General features: G+C 36.1%; 1 protein-coding gene across 1 annotated transcript in view; it reads right to left on the bottom strand.

Annotated features, from left to right (window-relative positions):
* Window positions 1–20,212, bottom strand: part of AGMO (alkylglycerol monooxygenase) — a 385,663-nt gene that overhangs the window by 219,593 nt on the left and 145,858 nt on the right. Inside the window, exon 6 of the mRNA XM_032643037.1 lies at window positions 5,785–5,888. Within this exon, the coding sequence (XP_032498928.1) occupies window positions 5,785–5,888 (104 nt within the window). The remainder of the gene's footprint in view (window positions 1–5,784; window positions 5,889–20,212) is intronic.

Here is a 20,212-nt window from a genome sequence, read left to right on the forward strand (position 1 = left end):
AAATGAGTGTTGGATTGAGAGATTAAGAATGGAAACATAGCTACCTTAGAACAACAGCCAGTTTAACAATTGCATGGCTGAATCATTGTTCTTTATGATACTCTAGGGGGTTCCAGGAATCAATGTCTATTGCTAATGGCTAGATCTAAGTTGTTTTTTTCTAGAGTTGGTATATGATCTACAGTGGCTCTGAGTTTGAAAATGCAGGTATGGACATGTAGTTCTATCTTTTAATGAACTATTTATTTTATAATAGATTTATAATTGCAAAAGGGTTGCAAAGATAATATAGGAAGTTGCCACATTACCTCCCCTGCTCCCCCCCAGACTCTCTATTGTTAACATATTACTAAGCTGCATTGAAACAACTAAGGAAGTGACAGTGGTACATTACATTTTTTTTTTTTTTTTTTTTTTTGCAGCATGCGGGCCTCTCACTGTTGTGGCCTCTCCCGTTGCGGAGCACAGGCTCTGGATGCGCACGCTCAGCGGCCATGGCTCATGGGCCCAGCTGCTCCGCGGCATGTGGGATCTTCCCGGACCGGGGCACGAACTCGTGTTCCCTGCATCGGCAGGCGGACTCTCAACCACTGCGCCACCAGGGAAGCCCAGTACATTATTTTTAACTAAACTCCACTAAACTCTACACCTTATTTAGATTTCATTAGTTCTGTTTTTCTTCCCCCCTAATATTCTTTTCCTGCTTTAGGATCCATCTAGGATAAAACATTACATTTAGTTTTGTATCTTATAGTCTCCTCTGATCTGTGACAGTTTCTCAGACATTCTCTGTGTTTCATAACCTTTACACTTTCGAGTACTGGTTAGGTATTTTGTAGAATGTCACTCAATTTGGGTTTGACACAGTTCTTTTCTTATGGTTAAACTGGGGTTATGGGTTTTGGTGACAAAGACCACAGGGGTGAAGGTCCATTCCCATTATCTTGTCATAGGGTACATACCAACAGCATATTTTTATCACATCTTATCAAAGGGTACCTGCTACCAATACAACCTGATGATGTAAACTTTGACCCGCGATTTATTGTGTTTGCTAAGTTTCTCCACTCTAAAGTTAAACTTCCACTTCCACCCCACCCTTTGTCCCTTTCCATACTCTATTTTTTGTGAAGGAGTTACTAGAGTCCACACTCAGAGGGCAATGGTAAAGGAGGTATTAACCTCCATTTCCTGGATGGGGGCAGTATCTACATATATAATTTGAAATTCTCTTGAAATTCTTTAGGGGAGTTCATTTCCCATTTATTTGTTCCTATTTATTTATGTATTTAATCATTTATCTATGTCAATGTGGACTGATTTCAAAGATATTTATTTTATATTTTGAATTATAACTTCACACTATGTTATATATTTTGTTGTTCAAATTGTTCCACATTTTGGCCATTGGGAGCTCTTTCAAATTGGCTCCTGTAACCCTTTGACTTATCCCATTCTTTTATTTTTTGAGCACTTCTATAACTATGTTTTGAATATAAAACTGTAGCATTCAGATATTTTATTTATAAAGTTGGAAGAAAATGAGATGTTAACCTTGACCCTATTATATATTACATAATATTCATGAGTCTAGACACATTTTATTATTTGCGAAGTGGAGAGACTATCATGTTTAAGGCATTATATTAACTAAGATGTATAATAAAAGACTGAAGTAGCAAGCAAAACCATATATTTAATTATTATAATTAATATATTTAATTATTATAATTAATTATTATAATTAATTATAATGAATAAGCCTCACTTAAAAAGGTGCTACCAAAAGGGGCAATATAGGGATAGGGGATTAAGAGGTATAAACTATAATTGTACAAAATAAACAAGGATATATTGTACAATACTGTTTTGCTGAAATCCTGCTTTCTGTTTCAAGGTTCGTTGGATTCACTGGCAAAATAAGCACTCATCTCACACAACTGAGCAGACTTAATTAATTTTTTAATAGAAGATTATTTAACTTAATTTCAATATACAGGCATTAGAAGGGGATGAATAAAAGTATTAGAGAGACATAACAGAGTATATATCACCAGATTGGTCCGACACCTACATCCAGATTCAAACAGCAGCTGGGAAGTCCCAAGTAACAGAAAGCTGGTGTCCCAGCTGGGAAGGGTCCCGGGCGGTGCATCCACCCCACAGGTGAGACTTCAGTTTGCCACTCGAAGGAGCCCAGGTTTTAGCACCAGGCCGCGTGCTGATAACAATCAACCTACATGCAAGTTTGCAGCTCTGGTTACTGTCATAAATGCCTTGGTCTTAACTCATAAGTCTTGGAATGTTCTTGATCCCCAGGGGCTGGCCAGACCCTCAAGGTGCAAGAAGTCCCAGGACTTACTCTCTATCTTATCTAGTGGTTTACAGTGTGTGCTGGCACCACCCCTTTGGCCTGGGTGTAGCTCAGCAGTTTGGCATGCGGCCAGCTTTAATGTCATTGTCAGGTCAGAGAGAGGCCTAGTGTGGCCTCTGAAGCCTGAACACGACTACTCTACTAGCTTCCCCAACAAATACAGGGAATATAGCCAATATTTTATAATAACTATAAATGAAGTATAACCTTTAAAATTTGTGAATCACTATTTTGTATACCTTAACATATAATATTGTACATTGACTACACTTCAATAAAAAAAAATCAATAATTTGGGGAAAAAAAGTTACTCCACTAATTGTAGCTCTTTGGGGATAAGTAATGTTAAATCACCTAAAACTGGATTTAAAAGTGCAAAAAGTATGGTTATAAATTCTCATCTTTAACTACTTTAAATGACAGGCCTGCCACCCTAATTTTCATAGTAATGTCAAAGAAAAGCACTGAGCTTAATTTTTCTTTTCATTTCACAAATCAATTTTCTCTCCAAAGACATGACCCATTTATTATTTGTTCTAAAATACATTGTTACCTTAGTAGCTACCAAATTATATGCCTTATATAGCTGTATCGATGAAAAGAATCTTACAAAAGATGCAAAGAAAATGAAGAGACCTGACAACTCTGATTTTAATGTCTAGAAAGACCTATCACAGACTGGCAACCATCACGGATCCTGAAACCATCCAAGTTATCTTCTGGCACACTTACAAATATTAACCAAGAATCCAGGCTGATTGACAATCTCTACCTTTCATGTCCCATACTGGAAATCCTCTCTTCCTCCCCATCTCCGCCCCAAATTAACAGCTGTAATGCGTTCCCAATGCTCATTTACTTATTCAGCATATTTTCTGTGTCTTTGGCAAAGTGATAAGAGGTTATAAAGGGAATTTAGTCTGGCAATAAATAGGTGTGAACCTGCATTTCACTTCAATTTTCACTAATCTGTATCTTTGGATGCATTGATATAATAGGGGAAAGGACACAAGCTAGACCAGGATAAAGATGGGAGTAAGATGTCTGGACTGTTCCAACCAACAATGTTCAATACTGGATGATGGGTGGGCTCCCCTGAGATTCATTTTGTAGCTTTAAAAATAGATGATTTAAATATCGTCGTATCTCCCAGGTTTCTTCTACTTCTGAAATCTCTGATGCTCAGATAGAAAATTTTCCTTTGATCATTCCTCAGATAATTAACTCATTAACGACACTAATTTCCCTGGAGCAACTTCCAACATAGCTACATCCCTTGGAGACTTTCTCCCCCAAAATGTAACTACTGGTGGTTTGAGTTAACCTTATGCAAAGAGTAATATATAAATCAGGAGAGAATAAATATTTTTGAGATTATGATTTTAATCAGTCATATAGTCAGCCTATTTTGTATAGGATAATAGCAATTTGTATTAATGCAGCTATTCCTTAAGAAGGGAGAGTGGACAGTATTCTCCTCCCCAGTCAGGAGCCTGTCCTTCCCTCCATTCACTGGACCAGTCTTGAGGTATATACAGCTGTGTAATAGGTAGTATGTTCCTCTACTTTTAACCTTCTAAAGTTCCAGCACAAGCTGGCTATAGAAGATGTGAGGGGGAAATTATCTATCTATCTATCTTTCTTTCTTTTCCATGTATATTGCTTAGAGCTGTGTTATATATTGGATCATGTCACTCTAAAGTTCATGTGTTGAAATCCTATTCCCTAATACCTCAGAATGTGACCTCGTTTGGAAATAGGATCATTGCAGATGTGATTAGTTATGATGTGGTCATAAGGGAGTAGGGTGGGCTCCTAATCCAACATGACTAGTGTCCTTATAAAAAAAGAGAAATTTGAACACAGACACAGGGATACCCCCAGGTGAAGATCAGACTCCCATGGGGAGTGAAGACTGGAGAAGCTAGGAGAAAGGACTTGAACAGCTGCTCCCCTAGAGTCTTCAGAGGGACCATGACCCTGCCAGCACTGGTTTCAAACTTCTGGCCTCCAGAACTGTGAGACAATACAATTCTGTTGCTCTAAACCACCCAGGTTGTGGTACTTTGTTACAACAGGCCTAGGAAATTAATATAAGCTGTAACATAGGTGTATGGTGTGGGGAGCAGGGGGTGGATTTCCTTCAATATCCTTTGCAGCAAATGTATTAGTGCCACCACTGGCTTATCCATTTGTATGGCCTATGCTCCTGTTTGGGTCAGAACACATGCCAGTATATCTTTCTATTGATTATGAAGAATCTGATTTCAAATATGGGACTTTGTCACTTAATGGTTGTGTAATTAACCTCATTGACCTACAGGTACCTGATAATGGTAATACTTGATCTAGCATAGCACAGGGGGCAGGGATCAAAAGATACGACATTAGTGAAAAACAATACAGAGGTACATAGAAGAGAGTTTAGTGTACAGGTTAAGATCTTTGTAGCCAGGTTGAATGAGTTCAAATTCTACTCCTCCCTTTACTAGTTTTGTGACTAAACTATGGACTCAGTTATCATTTTGAAATGAGAGTTGTGCTAGTACCTATGCCTTGAAGTTGTCATGAAAAACAAATGAATTAATACATAAAGAGGTCTTAGATGATTGTCCGGCACACAGAAAATATTCAATAATCGTATCTAATAGAAGTATTATACATGCAAACTATTAAGAACCATACAGATGAACATTTGTATTATTATCATTATAATTTATCATTAGTAAACAGCTATTGATGAATGCACTTATACACTGATAACTCTGACTTTCTAGCTCAAGGTGCATTTTAGCAGCAGTACTTTAGACAGCTCGGAAGAGCTAAAGAGGGACAATCACAGATGAGGTCTGATACCAAGTGGATCAGGTCTGCCCAGGGAATGAGAAGAATCTTACAACTAGAGGCAATTTCTGGTATTCATTAGTCTTGTCATTTCCTTACGTTAAAATACTTTAGAGCCAAACTTTCTGTTGAGCATTGTACTAACTATGCTAATACATAGATAAAAAGAAAAGAATTTCATTAGATTTTACTCAAGCATGTAGAAATGGGAACTGATTTTTTAAAAACTGTTTTTAAAAGTTTGTAATGAAATCTTTGCATATATTTGAATGGAGATACATTGGCTACATGTCACACTCCTTAGTTGACAGTAAATAAAGAACAGCCAGCCACTTTCTCACCGTGAGTTTTGGGGCCTCAAGTAAAAGACTACCATTGGAAAAAACCACTTCCTTCATGTGTGTCTGGCTTCACAGAGGAGAAGGAAACTTTTTAGTGTCTGGCCTTACAGAGGAGAAACAAGCATTTTTTGTAAAACAGCTTCTATTCATTTACTTGGAGGAAACAGAAACAGTTGCGACTAAATGAAATTATATTATCACCTTTATTCAATTTCATAAACTTACCCAGGAAGTGTACAGTTGGAAGACAGATTGTCTCAGCGCTGTGGATAAGTTATAGTCTTCTGAACTGTGGTGTGTTTGGTGTGCAGCCCACATAATATTAACCTCTGCAAAACACACAATTTGAAATGAGCCATGACAATAAGAACAAAGCAATTTTCATTTTCAGTTATGTATGCTGCTCTGTTGAGTGAGGAAGAAAAATCTCGAACATCTCTGAAAAACCTAGCCAATATAATTATAATTAAAATGAGCTGCCTCAAATCATTTTTGGAAGCAGAGATGGTATAAATTACAAAGAAATAAAAAAATTGAAACATAGCCAATCAATATGTATAGTGTATATGATATAATTAAATGCCTTCAGCAAACTGAAATGACTTCCAAACTTTACACTTTCCTAACATATTACAATGTGACAAATCATAAAAGCCAACTGGTAATGTTGTAACAAATACAGTCAATGCCTTGTGATAATTTTTCAGCATGTGATAACATATTTCTAATTAAAGAAGAGTACTCTGATGGGAGAAACTGGTGTATAAATTTTGGAATGAAATATTTCATAATATTCTTCCCTAATGGCTTTTTAAGAAATTTCAAAATCTGTCTATTGGAATAAGAGGCAAAGCAGAATAACATCTGGCCCTAAGATTTAAGGTTTCAGTTTTATTTACAGATATATATTAATAACTAATAGTTACATATAGTTCTTCCCATACCTCACCAAAACAGTATACCATTTCTAAAATTGTCCCAGATAATTGCTGTTTGTCCTCAAAATAAAAAAGAAAATGCAAATTGTTAATCTTCACTGAACATTATGTAAATTGCCCTCGTACTGTCTTGAGATTCATATATACCTAAAGGAGAGTTTCTTGCCTTTTCTACAGCAAATGTGCCACTATAATAACCACCTAAGTATATGGAATTTAAGAAAACAAGCCCACATTTTTCATTTTGCCCTCATTTTTCATTTCCTACCAGAATTACAGATCAAAATGCCATATATTCTGTTTTAGTAAAAGAAAGTATGCTCTTAGCGAAACTAACTTATATTTTGTCCTTTGCTACAAATACACGAGATAGAATTAACCATATGATGTGATAATTGTATCCCTGCCAGTACAGATTAGAAATTTAAAATTTTTTAGGCTTGGATGCATGGGAACTGAACACTGAACCTAAAAGTGGAAATATTGAGTTATTGGTCTTTGCAGCTGCCATATATTCATAGTTAAAATACATGGCACATGGCAGAACAATTTGTTAGAATTTTTTAAAATAAAAAGCATGGATAAATGGAGATATAGACATAGATACAGTCATTCTGGGTGGACTTCTTCTTGGCCATTCATTTAGGAAATGAAAGGTCTATGGACAATCTATGTAGGGGCTTACCAAATATAATGTGCAAAAGAGTTTTGGTAAACAAATGAGATATAAGAAAGAGTTCTGTGAGAATGAGATTATGAACAGGATTATGAATACATAGCTCTATCAGAAGTCATTTCTATTAAAGTCATATATTTTCAAGTGGGGCAAGTATTCTCACAAACCATCAGTTTATATCTAACTTAGATCCTGACTGGTTTCACATTTTAATCATTCTAATCGTTCCTAGTAATGACCCTGTATTTCTACCCGAGCAATGAAGGAAATTGTTCTTACACAAATGAGAACTACTTCACCATAATGATCTCTAACTTCCCAAGCATAATCTCTGAAATAACCTAGAACCTAAATCTCTGGTTTACTGACTAGCCTATATAGCTATAAAAATAAGAGAGATACAAAGAATCCCATGGCACTTTAAATCTTCAGATGTTGTGTGGAATATTATTAAGAGGTAATAAATTTGATGAATCTCCTAAATCTTTTAAAACTTTTTACAGATTGAACATCTGAAGTAATCTAAACACCATTTTCTCTTTAGAACATACACATTATTGAACATTTCACAATCTGTCACATAAAAACTTCATTACAAATAAAAACACTACTTTGTTGGGCCTTTCAGGATTTTTATTTTAAAAAATTCATCATAATGTATCCATGTTATGAGTTCACAAGTGGATGAGCTAATCAGATAGGGTTTAATTAGAGGGTAACAATATGCATTGGAACTACCTCCTTATAATCTCCACAGAAGCTAAATGGTGGAACAAAGAATCCATGAGGGTGGAGGTTAAAGACCTGTCTCTATAGTTGTTTTAAAAGCATTTACTTCCTATCACAAACTGTGTGTAACACAAGCCTTCATTCAATGAAGTACAGCTGTGTAAACAGGGTGCAGTAACTGGATCCCACTGCCTTACCTCTGTCACTTTTCAGAATTGGGAAAAACAAGAAGAAATACAGAGGTTTTTTTCACAGACTATATTCAGTTTACTTGAAGTAAATTATTTTCAAAGGTGGTTATAAAAATACATTTTATAGAAAATTGTCCCCACAGTTTTTTAGTAAATAAAATGAGAAAAAGTTAATAGTACATTTATATATATGTTCATCTTCCCTAATACTTGAATTGATGAGTTGTCTGTTCTAAGGAAGAAAACCAAATGTTAAAGAGAAAAAATTGATATTATCACAATAAACTTCTCTCTGTGAAAAAAATTAATAAAATTATAAGTTGTCAACAATAATAATTTTCTTTTTCTATAAGAAAAAATTATTGATTTTCTAAGCATATGATATGTTATTATGGTTTTTTAATTATATTAGAAATAATAATGCTACTTTCCAGTGCCAAAATATAGATTTCTTTAAATATATTTTATTAATACATTGACCAATCATTCAATTTGTTTGGCCAAAATTTAATGTAATATGTGTGTTTGTATGTATGCTATATTCTTGAGTTTGTTACCTTGTTTCTATTTTTTGTAAATTAAGGTACAACTTACATACAGTGAAATCCATCCCTTTTGATATTTAGTTCTATGAGTTTTTACCAAACAAACACCACTGTGTAATCACTGTCACAATCAAGATAAGATATGGAACAGTGCTGATCACCCCTAAAAGTTCCCTGTTCCACTTTGTGTATGGCAGGCTGACTCTACCATGGCTCCCAGATTCAGATGATGAGATTCTGGACTTTGAACTGATAATGTAATGGGATGAAATGTTTAGGACCTTGGGAGAGGTGAGTGTGTTTTGAATGTGAGAGAAATAAGAATCCATGGGATCCAGAGGATTCCTATAGGAGGCAGCCTCTAAGATGGCACCCAGTGATTCTTGCCTACTGGTGTTCAACCCCCTGTATAAACCCACCCCTTGGGTGTGGGCTGGATTTTATGACTCTCTTCTAGTAAATGTAATTTTGGCAAAGGTTATGGGATGTCACTTCTGATATTAGGTTATAAAAAGACTGTGGCTTATGTCTTAGGTGCTTTCTCTTGTACTCTCATGTACTCTGTCTGATCAAAGTCACCTGCTGTGTTGTGAACTGCCCTTTGGAGAAGCACATATGACAGGGGACTAGGAGAGGCCTCAGGTTAACCAGTTAGCAAGGAACTAAGCTCCTCAACCCAAACTCCGCAAGAAACTGAATCCCAACAACAACCATGTAAGTGAGTTTGGAAGCCAATCCACCCCCACTTGAGTCTTCAGATAACACTACAGCCAGCAGACAGCTTAACTGCTTAACTACAGCCTCATGAAAGACCTTGAGCCAGAAGAACTGATCCAAGCTGTGCACTGATTTCTGACCTACAGAAGCCGTGAGAGAAGCCACGGATGTGTTACGAAGCAGTAGAAAATTAATACTGTGGTCAATTCTCCTTGACCTCATTCTCAGTCCCTAGTATCCACTGATTTGGTTTCTTTCCCTTGCATAAGGCATCACAGATTCCTCCATTTTGCTGTGTTTTTCAGTAGTTTGTTCCCTTTTTTGCTGAGTAGTATTGCATTTGTATGGATGTACCGCAGTTTTTGTTTTGTTTTGTTTTGTTTTGATCCACTTAGTAGTTGAACATTTCAAGTGTTTCCAGTATTGGGCAATTACAAATAAAGCATCTATACATTTTCTAGTATAGTTTTCATGTGAACATAAGTTTCATTTCACTTTGGCACATACTCAGGAGTGAGATTACTGAACTGTATGGGATGTTTACATTAGGTTGTCAAAAACTGTCAAAACGTTTTCCAAACTGACCGTGCCGTTTTGTATTACCACCAGCAGTATATGAGAGTTAAATCTGCTACACATCTCTGACAGCACTTGACATTATTAATTTTATTTTCATTTATTTATATAACATTCTAATAGGTGTGTATTATTATCACATTGAAATTTTAATTTGCTTCTCTGCAATAGCGAATGACAATGATTACCTCTCCATGTGCTTACTTGTCATTTATATGTCTTCTTTGTCTATTCAAAATTAGTGCCCACAATTTAATTGGGTTGTTTTCTTATTATTGAGTTTTGAGATACCTTTATATATTCTGCACACAAATATTTCCTCCCAGTCTGCGGTTTGACTTTTCTTTTTTTTTACAGTACCTAATTAAAACCACTGGGTTTTAATTTTGATGAAATCCAATTTATATACTCGAGAGTTATATTAAAAGATATTTTCAGTGTGTATAAGAACAGAGGTTACTTCCAAGAAACTTTTCAGAATGAGGAAAATTTGTAAGCAGAGTAAACTTGTAGTTTAGAAGCTAACAGATTCTATATGTACTATACATCTAAAGTATATCTAAATAAGTCTCTTTTGTCATTTCTTGTCACCTATGAAATGGAGAGAAATAATTCTTTAGGTTAATCTGAGACACACAAACAAGGTCTACAAGGAATTTTTACAGCTATATGATAGCTATTTAATCTTCAGTAGTGGACAGGAAGTCTTGGGGCATCCTGGGGGTGATGATGTTGCCTTCACTCATAATTTGGAAAACCTTCGAGTTATGAAGGAAAAAATGTTCAGGCATAGTTGCAAAATGTTGGTGTTTGCACCAAGAAAGGCATGTTAGTAACACTTGATGGAACATTTAACATATTGTGTGGTAACTATGGAACATGAGAACTGCAAGGAGTTTATGAGGTTACTTAGTTCAAATTCTTTATTTTATAAGTAATAAAAATGAAATTAAAAGGAAGAGGGAAAAAAGTTTCATTAAAGGAGAGAAAGCTTTTTAAAAGTTTGTCTCTCTCTCTCTCAACAGTGATTTATTTGACGCATTCATTCCCCTCTTGGAGTTTTATTTCTCCTTCAGAAATGGAGGTGACTGGCACCAACTATTCTGTGAGCCCCAGATGACATGTATTTGGTAATTTCCAATAAGTAAAGGACATTAAGGAGCTCAACACACATTATTAAATGATGGTGCTAAATCTCTTGAATTGGAGCTACTGCTTACTGCCTTTTGCAGGAAATCTAACACTACAAAACACTGAACTAGTCTATTTTTGAATGAAAACAATTGTCACTCTGAACTTGAAAATATCAGTACCAGGTATAAGTGTATCCTTTAAAAATTTGTTCCATCTCTTTCCAACAGATAAGCATGACTGATAAATGATTTCAAAAAAGTAACTGAACTAAGCAATAAAATATTAGTAACAGACTCGAACTGTCAAAGTCAAGTCTAAATGGAAAATTTAATAGCTGGTGAAATAACAAAGAATATACCCTCATTGAACGCACTGATGATGACATCATCAATTGTGTCATCACAATTTCATTCACTTCCTATAGCAACAAATCAAAGTGATGATAAAATTGATGATATTGCTAATTCATTCAGTGAATAGAGATTGATAGTCTTTATTGAGTATTTTTTTCTAATCTATCCTTTGTCCACTTAACACCAAAACATAAATGACTAAATATATCTAAAAATATCAAATCAATGAGAATAAAATTGAAAAACTGGCTGGACCTCCATATTTTTGTTCAACACATTTTGCATATATCCAGATGTTCAGCATCATAGAAACCAGTCATCTGAAGGACTGACCAAATTTTCACTTTTTATCTATACATTTGGCAACATGTAGATATTAAATCATCTCTCTAGAGGAGGTAACAAATGATGGCTCTAAAACTGTCACAAACACTAAACTGTCTCTCTAATCTTTCTAGCAATCACAACTTTAATATTTTTTTTACATTTATGTTCACATGGAAGTCTTTAAAAACTAGCATGCAGAATTTTAAAAGACTAGTTCTCCATTCATATGTTTAAATTCTTTCAAAATTTAAACAAAAAATAAAAGAAGATACAGCTTTTTAGTATGAAGCAAAACAAATCCTTAAGAATGTATATCATCTTTTCAATCAAAACTTCAATTTCTATACAATGCAAAAGCAAGAAAAAATATGATGCTTATTATTGTTATTTGGATGAAATGTTAAAATTAATTGAAGATATAAAAGAATGTTATTTCCACCTACCATACCCACTATCATTAAAAATGAAAAATGTGATTTTAAAATTTCAGAATTTTGACACGTCCATAGTTAGTTCAATTGTATTCTATTTTAAATCCATTTAGGAAAGTCTAAAAATTAAGATATTTGAAAAGATTTCATTTAAATTGTGTATTTTTTAAAAAATAAGGATTTATTTAGCACATTTATTGAATCCCTACTATGTATATCTTTGTGGATATTCTGATAGATAAAAGCATGCAATCAATCAAACAAACAAACAAAAAACATCCCTCAAAGAACCTACAACTAAATAGAAGCAAAAGAAAGATATAGAAAGAACTCGCTGATACAGGAAACTTTTACATCCCTTAAGATAAAAATAATTCTGTGTAAATTATACATGTCCTGCATCACTTTGTAGTCATTGTTTCACAACAACTTTGGAAAGATTATTATAACCAAGGCTTCCATGAAATATAAGAAGACATTAGCTTCACTCTGTCTGACAGATTAAGTGACCCCTTCCCTACCTGTCTTTCTATATGTCTATTCTCCACATTTTCTAGAAATGAGATTTTACAATATCTCATACAATTTAAATTTGGATCATTGCCTACTTGCCTAATGGTTAGAAATGCTATGAGTTCCTCCTTGACGTTACTCAAAGATGAGACTGATTAATGATAATAATAATAATAGCAATGATTGTAAACACACAAAAGTGCTTATCATGTTCTAGGGGATATTTTAAACACATTATATGTATTAATTCATGTATTATCTAGAACTATACTAGAGGTAGATGTTTGTATAGTTTCCATTTTATAAATGAGGAAAGGGATATATGAGATTTAGTAACTTGCATAAGTAATGATTATTTTTCTTATTACATATTAATAATTTTATCATTGGCAGAAACCATATTTTCTAGCCCCACTGCCCCTCAATGGGTTTGTGTGTCTGATTCTCAATGATGCAGTGTGAGTATAAATAACGTGTGTCACCCCGGGAAGGGGTAGAGAAGTGGTGTGATCCTTTGCACTCTCTCTGTTCCCCTCCAACTGCCAGACAGGATATTCAGTGGAGGACGCTGAGGCCTTAGGGTATGCAAAGAAACCAGACAGAAGGATCTTGGCTATCTGGCTACCAGGGTAGAATAGAAAGCTCCCACTGACCGTTATTTAACCAGGATGTGAATGAGAAATAAATCTATTGTGCTGTCACTGGGATTTGTTATCGCTCAATGAACTTATTCCCCACTAGTAATTTTTGCTCTTAATACATATGAATATGATGCAAAACCCCCCAATATCAGTGACCTTATTACAGATCTATGTACTCTATCACTTAGTGTTTCCTATGGACTGACTTCTGTGAGGAAATCACTTCATAGCATACTGGGTACCTGTGTTTCTAAAAGCAACCTCCAACTAGCATAGCTCAAAGTAACGTATTTTCTTATCATTAGCCTTCCAAAATGAGTGCTTCAAAGAGATGGCAATAGGGAATCCAGAACATATCGTGCAGATGTTTCCTCTCTCTCTTTCTTCTACTACCTTGAGTCTCCCCTCACTTCATTCTAATGAAAGGCTTGCCTTGCCTTGGGGCAGGTGTGTGTAACAGGGCTGGGAATGTCAAGGAAAGAGAAACGTCGCATATCTTGTTAGTAGCATCTGATACCCCAGTCTCATTTCCATGCTCCTTCAAGAGTCCCCATTGTCTTCTCAACACTATTCCTGCCCTTATACTCCTCTCCTTTCATCACCACCCTGCTCTGGAAAGCCCAAGCCTGACTATTCACTTTCCTCACAATGCAGATGAATCTAAATTTTGCTCATCAAAGACCCACCATTTTATTAGTTATGTATGAACTTATTTCTACCTTTACTGCCTAAATATATATAGAATAGGAAAACTTTCCCTGTTGCCTTGCCAGATCAAGGAGTAAGAACTTTTAGAAAGCTTTAGCAGAACTGAGCTTTCCTTGGCAGAAAAGGAGAGAAGCTATAGGACCACACTCTCTTCCACAGGGAGTTAGATTACAATGCCAGGAATAAAGGCTCCTATGATAGGCAAGAGGTATTAGGTATAGGAAGGGAAGCAGACAGGCCTTGAGGAGTGATTGAAAGAAAGGAACTCATACTGGGCACTAGGATGAGTCCTGCAAAGTCTCTCACTTCCAATCTCTCGCTACACTTCACCATCTTCAACTAACCTTCCAGGTTAGAGCCCTTGCCCCAGACCAGAAAACACAAAACCAACCACATCTTGAAATTAAAGGTGTACTTCCTTCAGCCTAGGCCAGGCAGGTGGAACAGAAAGTGAGAGGGGGTTCCTCATCCCACTGCAAAGAAAGAGATGCTCTTGGCTTCCCAAGTTGAAAGGCTAAAAGCAGTTCCCACCTGAAATATTACTGAACATGGTAATTACGTCCTATAGAACAGTTTTCTTTCAGTTTTATGATGAACTATATGTCTTTATATAGGCAGATTTGAGAACCTAAGTTCAAAAGGGTGCATTTCTTTTTGAAAATGTGCACCTCGTTCCTAAGAGCCAGTTTACAACCAAGATTTCTAAATATTGCTCACCCATATGAGGAAATTGCTCATATATATATTTTGAGAATTGAAACAGGGGAAGGATGAAAGCGAATCTATGAAGAGAAAAGAAAATGAGGTACATTTCCAATGGAATTTACACACAGGCGCACGCATATATTTACCGTACATTTGTGTGTATGCATGTTTATGTATTTATATTCAAGGTAGACAGATATAAAATACACAGTCTCATATTACATTCCACATTTAGGTACACAGATACGAAGTACGGTGCTTAAGGCTCCACCGAAAGACAGAGTAGAAAGAAATAGTAGTGCATTTATGTATGAAAGTAGAGAGAGTTCTACTTTGCAGTCTACTCCATCTCTCAGAGTAGACTAAGCTTTTTTTTTTTTTTTTTTTTTTTTTTCCAGTATGCGGGCCTCTCACTGTTGTGGCCTCTCCCGTTGCGGAGCACAGGCTCCAGACGCGCAGGCTCAGCGGCCATGGCTCACGGGCCCAGCCGCTCTGCGGCATGTGGGATCTTCCCAGACCGGGGCACGAACCCGTGTCCCCTGCATCAGCAGGCGGACTCTCAACTACTGCGCCACCAGGGAAGCCCCTAGACTAAGCTTTATTGTAGGTTGTCAGTCCATATAATCTCTGCAACACTTCCAACCCATGAGATAAACTGGTTGTCTACCAGCTTAAGAATAAAATGGTAATTTTTGACTTTACTGTCCACTCTACTAGCAGGTTATAGGCTGCCTGAAAAGAATGCTGTGAATAACAGCTTGATGTCATGCACACTCTTCCTTCTCTAAGCTCCATCATTCTCCATTTATATCCCTCTGCTCCTAGCCATTTTGGGTGTTGATACTTGCCAAGACTAAATATTCACCTAGATTTCTCTTCTTTCTCTTCAGATTAATATTACCTCGGCCCTAGGCCATGGGCCAAGTAATTTGCTAGAGAATCCTGATTATATCCTTGGTAATGCGTTGGAAGGAGCTCTTCCTCACTCAATAGAAAAAGTGTTATTGAACTAAAGTATTAAGTGGCTTGAATACTGACATTTTCAGAAATACAATAGACTAGTGAAGAGAGATTTTTGGTTAAGGGAGATTCCCATACCTTTCAACCATGTGGAAAATAAGCTGTGTTTATAGGAAAACTATCCCTCTCTGCAAAAGTTGGCAGAATTAAATACAAATTCTTTGAAATAAAAGTTATCAGTATTACATTTTAAAACAATTATGAATTTGACAATTTTTATGTCTCATGAAGGTCACTTACCCATTTAATAAAACCAAATTCTAGTGTATGTGGGTCCTGGTTAGCAACAGCACAGTAATATCATGGTTTAGGTTTTGGGGGCTGTTAGTGATTTTATCACGAGATTTCCAATATATTCAGATTCTAAGGAATCCACATGCTTTACACAGAATAAAAGCAAGAAACCTTCCAGAGGATTTAATGACATATATTTGGCATTCCTAATGACCTAACTAGCACAATCTGGGGGCAGAAATCGTGGGAGAAGGACTGTCTTTATGTCAATAGAGTTAGCTAGGATTGGCAAGCACTCCTTCTGTGCAGCATGCTCGCCTGTGGTGAGACCCAGTGAACTTCTGCTGTATTATGTTTGGAATAATGATTTCTATAATTTGTCTCCACAAGTCACAGAATCCAAGAACAAATTAACCTCCAAAGTTTGAAAGGAGAGCAACGTAAGGAAGTGAACAGGAAAGCAAAACAACCAGGAATTGTCAGGAAAAGACAGGAAAGCAGGAAAAAATGGCACTAAAACCACTAGTTAGAAGGTGGCTGCAATCTGTCTTTATTCTTCCTCTATTAAGCCTCCTGAGTGGATACAGATTACCCCTGTCAACGACAACAAAGCCTACCAGGATCTCTTTGCCAATAATAAGGGCTTTCTATTGGTCTTACCATTTGCCTTTGTGTTCTGAAACTAATTTTTACTGCTTCATAGCAAATGAGTTAGAAGCTTGGAAGATTACTGAATTTGCAAGAAATGCAATGGTGTCCAATGAAGGTGCCAGAGTGAATCAGCACTGGATGTCCCAACTGGAACAGGTCAGTCTATCCTTTGTGAATGGTTTCATTCTGACATAGATTGGCATTGTCCCTGACCTTTGAGGAACCAATCTGCATCTGATAGATTTCGTTCTACACATTTGTTCCTCACTCTCTTATTATCATTTGCTGACACATCATAGAACTGAACGTTATTTGTTACTGTGATGAGTTACTTTGCCCTTTCCTCTGTTCCCTGCAAAGTAAATGTATGTCTGAAATCTGAATATATGTCTGGTTTAAAAGGGAGGCCATCAATGACTACCGAGTCTCACTACTATTTGAGGAAGAGGTCTTGGAATATTCTTTGGCCACTGAGAGATGGAAGGGGTTGTGCAGGACCATATCCCCCATTATTCTAATAGACAAAACTTCATATTCTACCTCCAAAGTCCCCAACCATAACTCCATTGCTACATGACCTTCAAATCCAAATGCTATTTGTTAAATGAATTCATTGTTTTCTGCCCATGCTCCTTCTTTCTGTTTCTGATCTTGTAATATGACTATTGTACCTTTGATCAGTCCTTTTCCCTCCCTCGGGCCCCCACCAAGACTTCCCGACTGACTGCCATCAATCCACCAAATCACTTGATTTTTTCCTTTCCTATCTCATACCTGCTGTCCTGGATTAAGGCCTCATTGCCTTGGTACAACCAGAAAATATTCACTGTGTGATATCTATGTGTAAGATACTCTGCCCTTATATCACTCACAATCTAGTGCAGGTCAGAAAACTGACATCACAGGCCAAACTCCAGCCCACAAACTGCTTTGTACAGCCAACAAGCTAAGAATGGTTTTTACATTTTCAAATGACAAATAAAATCGGAAGAGTAACAGTTTGTGACACATGAATAGTACATGAAAAAATATGTATCTTCCTCTTTTTTTTTCTCATGTACCCTCCATTCTCTGGGCATCTTGAACACCCTCAACACTTTCCTGGTCCCATCTTTGGGTGACCTGTCAAAATATCCTTCATCTTTCAAGAATAATTGCATGTGTCATTTTCTTCAGGAAATCATATTCAGCCCTCCCAGGTACAATTATTGTATAATCCCTATTACTCCTTGGCCTCTAATGTCACAAATAACTCTGCTATTTTGCACCCTCCCCTATTTTATGAGCTTCTTAATTCGAGGGATTAATTTGTCCATCGTTGTACTTTCCACAGCACCTACTATGATCTTTGTATAGTAGATCACTAATGTATTTTCTTTTCTATGCTTACCAAATAAAACTGTTTCATTTGAATAATCAATAACCAAATAAATAACTATTGATTTTATTTGCTAAACACATGTATTTTCATTAGCAAAATCAATGCTTTTAAAATTTTTCTTTTTCCTTCCCACTGATTCCATCTCCCTAATTTCAGTCATATCTAAACATTCCATTGTGTAAAACATGAACACTTGGCTTCCCCTTTCCTTAATTTGTTTTTATCTAAACATCTTAAAAGAGCAGATTATTTACTTACTTACCACGCATTCATTCTTAAGCTCATTGTTAACATCACTTAGTTCTCTCCAAAATCATTCTTGGCCTCTTTTCTTGCCAAAACTAAAGACCTCATTTTAGACGTTGTCCTATTTGAACTTTCTGAAACATATGACAATTGCTTCTGTTTGAAACTCTTTTCTTCTGGCTTTAGTAACACCCCTTGCTCCCAGTTTTCCTCTTCATTCATCCAGGTGCAATTCCCTGACTTCCTTCCTGATTCTCACCCACCTTAAAGGGACCAACTCTTGTTTTCCTTTACCCCTCACTCTTACTGTTTTTCATGGTGTGCTACCACCAATGACTTCAAGAATCACTGATCCAAAAATTGATGGCTCCCAAATACTTCAGTCTACAGGTTTCCATGGACTCTGGGTCTGAATTCCTTTTAAGAATTCTATACATATTGTGCCCTGAGTCTATCTCATGATCTTACTTTCTGTCCCCTGTCGTCCTTCTTTCTTAACGGCATTACTACCACCTTGGTCACCCAGGCAAGGGAGATGACAGCCAGGGAAGGTCTCAAAGCAGAACTAGATCTCAGTGCTTTTTTGTATCCTTCTGACCTCTCTTTTGATATTTATGCAATGCTTAGCACATGATCAGGACAAAACCCAGTATCACTAAATGAATAAATTTTTTAAATGACTCCACATTAGTGTGTGATATTGTCTTCTAATACACGGTAGCAAACAGGCCTAAAAGTTGGTTTTATTACTAATAGGAACAACCATATGTATAAAAAATATAAAGAGAAAAGTGGAATGGCAAAGGTAACACAGAAAAACATTATTATTTGTGAAAGTCAACAATAAAATGTAAGATTCTTTCCTCAAAGATTTGACATTTTAGGAAAAATCCATAAGGAACAGTATATGAAGAAACTCAAAAACTATTTGACACAAACTCTAAAATAATGAGACAGCTTTTATACTACAGAAAATTTTCCTCTAATTCCTCAAGGTATTTTAAATATTATTAAATGGTGTATTACTGCCCCTCTAGTCCTGAAGTTAGAACATCAAACTGGGAGCCTGTCCACCTGGATGCTGTTTACAGATTTCTTAACCATCTGCAAGAAGTCATGACTAGAGCTATCTCACCTGCTTACAGTTAACCTTACCTTATCATGAAGTTAATCTTTACTTGAACATAGATATTTCTGATACACTTATGAGGTTGGGAGAATAGGAAGGTGATACAGCATTTTAGCATTTTTTTTCAGAAGCCTCAAACATTAAAAAAAAAACAAAAATCAAAGAATATGGCTACACAAAACTCCCTAAAAATGTTCAAATCCCCAAATGGAAAACAAAGATACTGTCAAAACACAAAGGGCTATCCCCGTGGTTTTGCTGCTAGGTAACCCACACTTGCTCATGATATCCAAAGGAAGTTAAGGGTTCCACGCACTCCTCTTGCCCTTTCTTCCGCCATTCCAAATACATGTGGTTGTTCTGTGAACTGAATTTAATTCTACCCCGTCAAATACAAAGGACCAGATATTGTATTGAAAAAATACTCTTCCCTAAGAGGACCATTGTATTTCAATATAATTTTGAAAACAAGTTGTTGGAAATGTTTTATAATGTCATTAGTATGTGGAACTGTTATTTTTAAAGTTATTTTGCAAGCAATGAAGATCAATTAAATAGGTTCCAGGTAAAAGGTCATGAAGCAAAATATTACCAAAGTTTAAGGCACACGTGGAACATTTCTCAGCACAATCTAACACCCAGGAGTCCACAATAACTGGCCTTGATCTCTGAGCTTTGCAGTGCAGTGTGAATTTAAGCAGCCATAAATCTATTAGCAGATAACATGACAAATTCATGTAGGTCAAAACAATGATTTGAACACATTTCGCCTAGTAATTCCCTCTTTTCTTGTGATCATCTTGTCTGA

This window comes from Phocoena sinus, chromosome 9 (assembly GCF_008692025.1).
Source record: "Phocoena sinus isolate mPhoSin1 chromosome 9, mPhoSin1.pri, whole genome shotgun sequence".
NCBI classification, from domain to species: Eukaryota; Metazoa; Chordata; class Mammalia; order Artiodactyla; family Phocoenidae; genus Phocoena; species Phocoena sinus.